The 12292-nt window shown below is 37.6% G+C and overlaps 1 protein-coding gene across 2 annotated transcripts in view; it reads right to left on the reverse strand.

Annotated features, from left to right (window-relative positions):
- Positions 1-8031: 8031 nt before the first annotated feature.
- The window catches only part of disc1 (DISC1 scaffold protein), a 38825-nt gene continuing 34564 nt past the window's right edge, over positions 8032-12292 (reverse strand). Inside the window, exons 13-14 of one of the 2 annotated variants that reach the window (XM_027027132.2) lie at positions 10382-10499; positions 8032-8556 (exon numbers count right to left, since the gene is read on the reverse strand). In XM_027027132.2, coding sequence (XP_026882933.2) covers positions 8381-8556; positions 10382-10499 — 294 coding nt within the window. In that variant the 3' untranslated portion in view covers positions 8032-8380. Of the gene's footprint in view, positions 8557-10381; positions 10500-12292 lie in introns of those variants that run through there. The other variant, XR_004776653.1, reaches the window with a different exon arrangement.

A 12292-nucleotide genomic window follows, 5' to 3' on the forward strand; every position in this document is an offset into this window, starting at 1 on the left:
TGTGTTCTTAAGATTTTTATGATATTTACCAGTGAAGAACTTATTTTATTAATATATTTCTGGCTGGTGTAGCGCTTGTCACGGTATAGCCCCCCTCTTTCTAGATGCCCGCCCATTTATTACATCTGTTCCTAGTTCTGTAATGTTGCAGGCTTGTCAGTTTCATCTACCTCTAACTGGTGTGCTACGTGGTCTTTAGTTTGTGTTTTCAATAAATATATCATCCTGTTTCTCACGACTCGTCCCCGCATTCTGCTTAGCCTCCTAGTTGTCACAGAAACACAGACTGATAGAAACTGATAGAAAAAAAGGAAGGGGATGAAAGGGTGCAAATGCCCTTCACAGGGCAAAGAGCCTCTGGCACCCAAGGTACCACCCAAGGCACTGCCCAGCACGTGCCACTCTGGAGCAAGCAGGCTACCCTGTGTGGCTCACAGAGAGGTGTCATTGTTGTCTGATGAAGACACTCCCTCCCCTAAGGCACGCAGCCCCAGAGCTCATGCGCCTATGCCTAAGCCTCATAGAGGGAAAAAATCAGCGCCACCAGTTGCCACCTGTGAAATGAACAAATCAGCTGGTGTGCTTCCTGACACACGTGCACCAAAGCCTGAGCAGCCGCCGCCACCCGAGCTGACTAAGGATGATCCCCACCAGGCTGGGCGAATTCCAAACCATCCAACGACAGGAGGACTGGCTGGTGCTCCTGCCGTCTTCCCCAGGCTGTTTAACGAGTCTTTTATGTAGTCTGGTTCATGTACCTGTCCCTAATACTGTGCCTATCCCTGTCTCACTTACTGTGTCAATCACTTTGTCTCCTTTTGTGTCCGTCCCTTTGTCTGTCATTGTCTTAGTTCCTGTCTTTCTCCCCTCAGTCCTGCTCGCGCTGACCTGTGTCGGGTCATTCAGTCCTCCAGCCTTGCCGCTTGGCGTTGGTCTGGTGGCTGTAGTCTGATAAGCTGGCGCACTGGCAGTCATGCTGTTGGGGAGGGGCTCTGTCACGGTATGGCCCCCTCTTCCTAGATGTCTCCCTGTGTGTGTGTGTGTGTGTGTGTGTGTGTGTGTTCGTGTGTATGGCCACGCCCCCCTCCCCCCATGTATTACACCTCTTCCTAGTTCTGTCATTTATCGTACGTGTATATGAGGTCTTGTGGGCTTGTTGGTATTTGATCTACCGCTAGCCGGTGTGCTGCATGGTGTTTGTTTTGTGTTTAACATGACTCATCCCTGCCTCCTGCTTAGCCTCCTCACGTCACAGAATGGCTAAATGATGATGCTGCATTTGAAAATGGATACTAATTATAGATGCTCCAAAATGTAGATTTGGGTTTCCAGAGATGTGCTCTGACCACACAGAAATGCTATCATGGCCTACCATGAATGAAAACTAGTGGGAACCAATTAATACAATGTCATTTGCATAGTATTAACCCCTGCTTGCTTCTCATTCATTATTAAATATATTAGTATCTTTGTTTAATTATTTATTTTCTGTAAAAAGATCCTTAGTCAATTACTTAAATATTACATTAATGGTTTCAATTCTGTGATTAGTTCAAATAGGAATACAGTTATTTATTAAAGTTAGCACACTGTTAGGCACAGTGGAAATGCTGTCCATGATACCTAAAGAGTTTTGTTGACTAGATCATGTGATATTTGTCCGAGTGCCGCAGGACACTGAACAGAACGCACAGACTCCCTCGACTTTGTGAAACATTTAATAACATAGAACATAAAAGACAATGGTGGCACTCGCACAACACTGAACATCAACACACTTAATGCTAATGACTGTAACAACACAGGCTAGACACACAATAATTCTAACCCTAACGATACCAATAACAGAAACAATGACCAATGATAAGACACACACAGGCAGGGGTTTAAATAGACAGACAAACACTTAACATCAAAACCCCATGCAGGTGTGTGCCATAACGGAGGGTGTGGCTACAAACAAATGTAAACACACACACACACACACCCCTGCATGCGGCAGGCCGTACCACATTACTCGTGGGGGTGGGAGAGCGTTCCGTGACAGATCAAGTGCACATGTTTGTAGATATTTGTAGATAGCTATAATTTCATCATGTTTTTCATTCTTGCAGCGAAGAATGATTTGATTTTTAGGCAGTAGTAATTCATTGTAATCAAGGCAGAATTTTCAAATGTTACGACTGCAACTCCTATATATTGAAATTTAAATTCAAACAAATAGCACTTTGATTTCTAAAGCAACAGAGAAATCAACTTTATAGAGAATCTGGGTCCATGCCCCTAATGAACAATTGTAATGGGACAATGGCAAAAAAAAACAAAACATCTTAAGAGGGACCAAGGCTCAGGATTGGAACCAATTTTTCTCTGGTAAACACTGGCTGGCAAACCTATTAATACAAATTGATCAGCTGAAATGAATCACTGACTTATTGGTGGGACAACATCAAATTGGAAGTCAGCTTTAATATGAAATTCAGACTGAAAAATAAGATCATGAAAGAAGTAAACTGAATGTCTGTGGCATGGAATGTCTGTTGTAATAGGAGCTATTATTGAAATAGGTGCCATCATTCAAGTCGAATAACCTCAGGGTCTCGGGAGAGACTGCCTCCATGGAATAGCTAAAAGACTGTTTTTCAATTCTTCTTCCTGTCTACTTCGCAAAGGATCTGCTTTCAGTTTGTCTCCTGGGAAGATGGAGTCACAGTGACTTTGAAAAGCCACAGACTGTACACAAAATGCCAGCAGCTCTGTGGTATAGTAACTTCCTCCCAGCCAGCACAAACTGACTCAAAACAGAATGTGACAGAGAAAGGATTCTGTTTAAGAATAACAAGCCAAAACTTAAAAAAATTAAATAATCGCTTATATGAGGTATGTTTGATGCAATTAACTGTCTGAAGTATTTATATACAAGCTATTGGAAGGATTATAGGCAAACTATAATAAAGCTATAATCCTATAATTAAAAAGAAGTGTTTGGATGCAGTGTCAATACATCATTCCAGTAACACAAAAAAGCAATTTGTGGTTGGCCCAGAGTAACGTAACTGTAAGAATCGAAAAATCCAGATTTTAGATTGAGGTTGAGGTCTGTGGGAAAAGGTTTTGTTTTTAATTAACCTGAACTAGATCAAAGACACCTATATATGGTCCTAATTATTTTATGAAGCACATTTTTTCTTAACTAACAGAGTATAATGTCATCTGTGGATGTTACAGAACATCTTGATTTAGGCATTTTGTCCAAAACTAATTTTTGGGCAGGTTTTTAGAAATATGAATAACATTCTGCATACTTTGTTGTCATGTTTACAAAGTACAATATTATTCTTTTTTTCCCCACAACTTTAAAAAAATAAATATCATATGAGTAAATAGTGACATCAAAGTGAGTGTACTCCTGGATGCCTATGGACTTAATAGAAGCACTTCTGTTTTGTCAATAATTAAGTGACAGAACATTTCTCAACATCTAGTGTCTAATGTGTTTTTCACATATTTCAAAATATTAAGCTGATATTTGTTCTCTGGTTTGTCTGAGATATATAACTGAGGGTCATCAGCACAGTAGTGGAATCTAGCACAGTGTTTACATATAATTTCACATAGAGGTAACATATATAAAGAAAAAAACAGGGGCCCTAGAACTGGTTATCGTGGGACACCAAAACTAACATTGGTGTATGCTGTAATGTTTTAATTTATGTTCACAAAATCAGCTAAGTAAGATTTATACCAGGAAAGGCTATGGCCCTGATCCCAACATTTTTGTGTCTATCTAGTAAAATGTTGCTCTAAGGTGTCAACTGCTGCATTAAGATCAAACAATATAAGCAAGGGGACTTCATGTATTTGATTCTGATGCAGGTATGATCATAGATGCTGAATCTACTATTCTGAATGCATCTGGGAGAATTTCTCCTGTTGATAGTGTGAGCTTGCTCGTATAACATACGATCCTGATAATTAAGTTGATTCACATAGGGATTTGGAGTAGATTCAACCATTCTTGTGATACCTTTATTTTGAATTATGTTTTTATCTAAATGCCTGCATATATGCATCTTCATCTTCAATGTGGAATCATGAGGCTCCCAAGTGGTGTATGTTTGCCCTCTCATGAGTTCAATCCCCAATGATGCCACAGCTATCCATGACAGGGAAGCTGAGAGAGCAAATTGGCCATGCTCTCAGGGAAGGTGGGGTGGTATACCCCCACTCTCCCATATCAACTATTGTGACACTGGCCAATCACAGGCCAGTAAAGTGGGAAGAAAAATCAGAGGTTAAATCTTAAAACAGAATATACAAAAAGTGGAATAATGTTAAAAATGTCACACATACATACAATATCATGACATATCTTTAATTAATAATACAATTTTGTTAAATATCTATGACAACAAGCTTTACTCCTGATTCCCTACCTTCTAGCATATTTTGGACATTATTGTCAGTGGGGCAGGTACTCTGTACAGCAGACACAGATGGGGGTGCAGTGCAGATGGGGGAAGCACGTGGGTGTATTAGTTAAACACCAGCTTTCTCAGTAACTTAATCTCCATTCTCTCATTATCTAAAAGCTGCTACTGCTAAGCAGGACAAATAAGAACTTTTCTCTCTCTGCTGCAAGTTCATCCCAGAGTATACACTCTAACTCTCTAGTTTTCATCTCTATGGAGGGGTTCACGCCATGGACTTATCATGAAAGTTGCGAAGCAGCGGAACAGATAATCACCATGAACCACAAACTTCCAGACTCTGTCTTCATTGTTTTGGGGAACTAATACAGAGCTAATCTCATTCACAACTGCCCAAAATGTTTCCTGTCCCACAAGGAACTGTAACACAATGGACCACTTCCACAGTTTTGAAGAATGCATACGGCTCTGTTCCCTGTGCAGACCTGGGCCTCACTCATTATTGCCTAATTCATCTATTTCCAACCTATAGGCAGAAGCTTAAATCTGCTAAACCTGAGGTCATTATTTTGAACATATGTTCAAATGAGGCAAAAGGTGAACTACAAGCCTGTTTGGAATGTACTGATCAGAGTGTGTTTGAATATGCAACAAACAGCTTGGATAAATTAACTAAAACATTCACATCATATATACGCTTTTATGAGGATGCTTGCTTTCTGACAAAGACTCAAATCCAATACAACATTGACAAACACTGGTTCACAGACAAACTCAGATTGTTGCAGTCAAAAGAGGAGGCATACAGAAGTGGAGACAACTCGGTACAACCAGACACAGAATACAAAGAGAGAAAAGCAGCCAAGAAGAGTTACTCCAGAAAGCTGAGCAACATGCTGTCAGCCAATCACCTGTGTGGAAAAGCCTGTAGGATATCACCAGATACAAGAAGCCATCTCACAAGACAACGGTGAGTTGTCAGCTGGCTAATAGTTGAATACACATTATAGCAGATTTGAAAGAGCATCATTCACCTCTCAAACACAAATTCATGCCCTATTCAGACTACAGCACAGGCATCAGCATTGCCTTTCTCAGCTCTGACAGACATGCCATTCAGCCTGCATTGAAGATGTACTCCAATTCTTCCAGAGACACAAGGTCAAGAAAGCTGCAGGTTCAGATGGTGTTTCTCACTCTGAAGCTCTGTGTGGACCAACTTGCACCTGTGTTCACACACATTGCTGGAGCTCACTGTAGTACTTTTCTATTGGTCCACAATAATACCATAAAAAAGAAAGCATCACAGTACCACAGACCTATTACCTTGATGTCTGTAATCATGATATCCTTTGAGAGACTGGTACTAGTGTATGAGTAAGATTTAAGCCTAGATTTGAGTTGTTATAGTTAATTTATTCATTTTGTTAGTCATTTATTTAAGTAGGGTAAATTGTAGTAAGACAGGATGTATATTAGAACATTTTTAGGCTATTCTTGGTAATTTGGTTCCTATGAAATATGGTTCCAGGGGGGTCCCAATAGAGAGTACATGGGAAGAGAGGGAAATACTTGAGTAGTAACTTAGTGTAACCCTTGGTGAAAGTGTTACTAACACTAGCACTAGCAGCCTGTCCTTAGTTGTCCAAGGTGTTGAAGGATTAGGTGAAGTCTCATGTTCACTACATCATCCATGGAACAAAGGGGAGGGTGATATCTCTCAGCTGTGTTAGTGTAACCCTAGGTTGTAGTGTACAGTTCGCTATAGGCAGTTCCAGTTCCTTCAAAGGAAAGGATACAATAGTCAGGTTACATGAGTGAGGTGGAATTTCTTTTATTTCTCACCAAACGGCTCTAAACAGTCCCTTGGTGAAAGTGTTACTAAGTTACTGCCCTACTTAAATAAATGACTAACAAATTAATTATTAACAACTAAAATCTAAGCTTAAATCTTACACTCCTACACTAGTACTAGTGTCTCAAAGGATTTCATGATTACAGATGTCAAGGTAATGGGTCTGTGTTACTGTAATGGTTTCTTTTTTGGGCATGGGTTAATTATTGTGTACCATTAGAAAAGTACTTCAGTGAGCTCCAGCAATCTGTGTGAACACAGGTGCAAGTTAGCCCATGCAGAGCTTCAGCGGGAGAAACATCATCTGACACACACACACACACACACACACACACACACACACACACACACACACACACACAAAAAAAAGATTACAGTGTAATGTATTAAAATATGTAGATAACTATTAACTGTATTAATAATTATTGTTATATTTAAAATATTAAACACATTTTTCATAGCTGAAGAGCTAGTTGATTTTTATTATCCCTGCATGCAGCCAGAAGTTTATATACGTCATCTAGAACATAGACTTTTGTGTTCATTCACATTATTTTATTTACTATCATTAGGATGCTAATGAAAAACATTTATAGTCAAAATAATATTTAAAATATGAGAGGCCACTAAGTTTGTACTTCTTTTGTAGACATAAATTTACTGGAAGTAAAAACTATTAAACGAGGGTTCAAAACACAGGAAAGACACAATAGTAATCATGAAAACATTCTCAGTGGTTATTTCCAATGCACTTTCATTAATTGTATTTTGTTAAAAGGAGCTATAAATGTTTTAAATGAAAAGTTTCTAATAGACAGAAAATCTGTATATCTAATATGTATATCAAACTCGGTGGCCAGAATGCAAATAGTAAAAAAAACAAAAAAACAAAAACCAACACTTTCATATTAACCACACTAAATATTATTAAAAATCCTTGTAAAGATATATTAAAACCAAACACAACTCTTTAAGGGGGCTGCCTTACAAAAGTACCTGACATTCACCTACCAGTCTGATGGAATATCATCTTACAATTCAAAAGTACCATATTTTTCAAATCAAACTGTGGAGCTTCAGAGACCTATAATACGAAGGTAAATTTATGAACACAAAGGAAGAGAGTGCCATTATATTTAGGGCTTGGAATTGTCTTGAACCTTTTTGAACGTTGTCGAGTTTCTAAAAAACTTTTTTGACAGCTACATATTTGACTGTATATCTTTTATCTCCTCTGGTCTTACTGGTCTTCGATAGCTTGGAAAAACACTGAAAATGTCAACATGCTCATAGTACTGAATTCATATTCAAGCTCAAACACAAGCCCCACAAAGGGTGATCTGAAGGGCATGCAGTTTAGTAGTAACATAAAATTTTGTTAAAAAAGAAAAAAATATATAACATGATTTTGCTTTAGAATTAATTGCTTTGATTCAGAATTATTCCATCACCCATAGTTTTTATTTTTTATATTCATATGTACCAAGGAAAGTGGATCCCCAATGGTGTTGGCAGACTACTGCTGGACACTGAAGCTGGATGTTCCTGAGACCAAATATAGGCAAAAATCATACATTGTACATTTTAATTTGTACATATTTTAAATGTATAACAGCCTTATTTATAAATAATAGAAAATTGTAAAATTGTAATCACTTTAAAACCATATGTGATAGGACAATTCTAAAAACAAATTTGATTTCAGCTTAAAATATACTATAAGGTCCATTTATTTTAGTTTATTAAGCAAAAAAAACCTTTACATTTTCTTGATCTGTGTAATAAAATACATAGAATGTGTAAATATGAAATTAATTTTTCAAAAGATTCAAAATTACTAATAGACATTAGAATTATTTCCAAAACACACATTGTTAATTTTAAGAAAAGATCTAGGCCACATCACACTTCCATTATGTGAACACACACAAGATATAAACTTACATTTATGATGTTATAAATGAAAATGAATAGGAACCATTTAGCATGCATTGTGTGTAAATTCCGTAGGTATAATGCCAACTGTTTTTTGTAGCATTTATTTAGCAAACGTTATAATTAAAAGGAAAATATAGCTTTTAACTTGAACATCTTTTTAAATCTCCCAGCTGTCACTTAAGTAACAACCTTCCTCTGCTTTTACTCCCTCCCTATCCTGTATGTCATGAAAGTGTTCTTCATCAAGCTGTTCCACCTCTTCATCTTCATTATTTTCCTTGAGTTGAGATAACATCTTTTGTAGAGTGGTCTTTACCTCCTGTACTTCCTTTTCTAAGGATGGTGCATGAGTTAAGGGGAACACATTGTCACACAGGCAGACTTCATGCAGATGTTCTCTCATTCCCATTACTATTCAGCTCAAAAAGCACGCCAGTGTACCTCAACTATAATTACATACCAGAATTACCAGGCTGTACGAAGGTCCTCAATTTGATCATCCTCAATTCCTCAAATATATCATCATGCTAGGCCACCATTTCTCATGACTCAAAGGTTCTGATGGTCTCCTTTCAAACCAAGTAGTGCAGCCTAAATAATTCACAACCTCTCTGAGGAATGCAATGGACCCCTCTCAACAGTGCTAAATTGTTTAACTTTTGAAGAGACTGCCCAGCTTAAATGGTGATTCAAAGGTATACCTCTAGCAGCAGATGGGAATTGATGAGGCTCGTTTCCTCTCCAAATGTCCCCAGATTGTCCTCATTCATAATTAACCAGCCATTAAAGAGTGCATCATGAATTATAAAGAGGGATTAATGAGATCCCCCTCTGGCACAGACAAACGTCAGTTTCTTTGGCAAGAATCTATTATATTATCTGTTTACTACTATGCCAAATGCAGTTTTTGTTTTTTGGACTGCTCTACCTCAATCTTATTAAATAGCTTCTGTAATCAAGAAAGGAGTACATACTTCCTTGGTAAGAATCTTAGTCACTCTTAGTCAGCTAAAATGTTATCATTTAAATGTTATCATTTCAAACTCTGAGATTCTTCCTTAAAACACTAAAATGCCCAGTAAAAGATAAGATTTCTTGCTATACAAATGTATGTTTTTAGCTGTATATTAATACAGCTGCAACTGAGTCACTTCAAGTGGCAAAAGTCCCTCATTTCAACTGTACTACTTTGCAAGGTCAATGTGTTGCTCATGTAGACTGAAGCAATGTTCTGGTTAACCAGTCACACCACAGGCTGTGAAAACCTTCAAGCAAGGACATGCATTGGGACCATAAAGTCCGACTCTAAAATACCATATGGACCACTTTTTTAGACATAAGTGTCTAAATCAGTGTTACTATTTTTTCCACAAAACCTATTTCACATTTATTTGCATGTCATGAATGTATTCCTGTGTAATCTGATCAGATGGCTGGTCATTGCAGCAAATAAATCTAATGTCTTATGCATGATACAGTAGCCATTTGAGTCAGTCTAATGTGAACTGTTTCCTGGTATGCAGGAGAGACCTTTAGATAAGACATTTAGATGGTGCAATCTACCATTACCTTTCTCTTATCTCCTTCTTTCTGTCTCATGTGATAATTACTGGCAGACCAACCTGTTAATCTTTCTTAACATGTTTTCTCATTATTAAAACAGTTATTTTCCTTACATGTAGATTCTCTTATAAAGATGAAGAATGGATTTAGCTTCTCAAGAGTAATTTCTCTAAATGCTCCTGAGCTCATCATTTTTTCCACCCAGAATGGGGTACATGCTATGAAATGATGCCCATATCTCTACTCTGGGCTGTTTTGATGGGATGTTACAGCGGGGCCTCTAATGACCATATCAGGCTGACACTGAAATTAGTTTTTTCTGCTGATATTTTCTCATATAAATACTGATGTTGCAGAAATGAGTCATGTGTTTTTCTATTCTCCTATTTTTGATCTCTTATTTTTCCTAGAAGTCTAAAATAATATTGTCATCATGGACATAAGGTTATTTCTAATTTGTGTCTACCTGAAACCCTGCAGGTAATAGAATATCATTAAAACAAATATGTATACACAGATATACACACACACACACACACACACACACACACACACACACACGCACACACAGAGAGAGACTGCAGTTTGAGGATAATAGTGAGATCTTGATCATAGTTATGCATGGCAGCTTGTAGATGCTCTTCCAAAGACAGCAGCCTTTTACTGATGAACTTACAATGTTCTGTCAGGTCCATTCCCTCACTGCATAGATCCTAAAACAAAACAACAACAATGTCAACAACAACAGTACCAGCAGATCATAAACATATGATCGTTAAGTCTCTTTATGACTTTTGACTCAGGACTGAGTCATTAAAGTCCTAATGAATTTTAATAATATCTGTAACAATTAAACTCTAAATGTTATAAATAGGTACTGTCTTATGATATGGTGAGAAAGTATGCTTATCTGTATACTTCAGGCCTTAAAATCCTTTTGTTGGCTACTTAGACTTGAAAGCTGGTTAAGGGGCACTGGACAAAATTACATGTCAGGTCTGTCACTTCCTATTGCCACCTTCGCTTTTGCTGTGTCTGTTGTAACACCAGACCCCTCAGCAGCTCCGAGTGCACTAATTACTCAAGCAAATAGATGAATGAAGAGAAGAAAGACATAAGTGGAAAATGACTACATCCCAATTCCAGCACCTGGAGATTTACTGCATTTTAGACTTTCAGCAGTTTCATACATATTTACATACATAAAATACATAGTCAAAATCACAAGGTGCGTATCTGTTTCACACTCACGTAAACCACCTCTTTGACTCTGTCCCTCCCATACTCAATTATTTCTGCTCAGTATTGGTGTTTGAGCTCTATTCTTAGACCTCCACAGCACATCATCGTGTACTTTATAGCCAGTCATATCACAGCATGAACAAATAAAAATACAACACCTTGGAATAAAGATGGGGCCCACTGGGACATAAGTGAGGGAACAGAACTCATCTCTGCAAAATACTGTGCAGATAAACCTGTTTTAAAAGCAGTGAGGTACAAAACAAAAACAGTAGGGAAACTGTAGTTGCACATTTCAAGGCCGCATGACCTTGATTCCTAACTGAAATGGACAGGAATGGCCTGTCAGCTTACACCCCATTCTCACTGGGCTAACTGTGCTAATTTAAATTGTCTATAAAATAGTATTTTTTGTTAAATCTATTATTTGGCACCATACGATGCTGTACTAAAAGGTGGAGACTAATGTATTTTATAGAAAAACATATCCATTAACAGGAATCTTTTCTGCAAATTCTTTTCTATTTTAGATAAGATGATGGTTGCTGTGAGGAAAATGACTCAGGATGTAGAAGGAACAAGACAATGTGTGGGAAAGAGGAGAGGAAAAGGACATGCATTGGTTTCCTTTGTGTGATTATGGCAGGCAGGTGGAAAGCAGTGAAAAGGAAATCATTGAATTAAAGTCATTAGGGACAAAAAGAGATTAGATATCTCCTTTCCAATCATTTTTATTCCTCTTTTCTCTATTGTTATCCAAAATTCATGTGTCCACATTTGCTTTACAAATCCCTAAAATAGACATTCTCTTCCAGCTACATAGTACTGATTTGTGATTATTAATAAAACATAATTTGGCATGGGAACCGAAAAGATGTTGCACAGGTAACCCTGTTTCCAAGCAATACTTAGCAAATAAACAGTCATCAGTCATGATCTATTTACTTGCAATGCTGTGTCTATATTTCACATGTAAGTAAAATAAAATTTCAGATTATTCAATTCTAATGGTTTAATTTCCTCACCCCACTGCTGAACATTCCTTGTGGATTGTTCTGTTCAGAAACAAGACTGCCCCCCAATGGTACACACACACACACACACACACACAAAAGCATATGTAATAGTCTGCAATTCTCAAGCCCGAATCAAGCACTGATGGTCTAAGAAATGATACAACACAATATACTGAGTAATTCTGACATGTTTGTGAATGCAAGAGTCATGCACGATGCATTAAACATGCCAAAAAACTAGAATTTGT

The sequence above is a fragment of the Electrophorus electricus genome, chromosome 11 (genome assembly GCF_013358815.1).
Source record: "Electrophorus electricus isolate fEleEle1 chromosome 11, fEleEle1.pri, whole genome shotgun sequence".
Lineage (NCBI taxonomy): Eukaryota > Metazoa > Chordata > Actinopteri > Gymnotiformes > Gymnotidae > Electrophorus > Electrophorus electricus.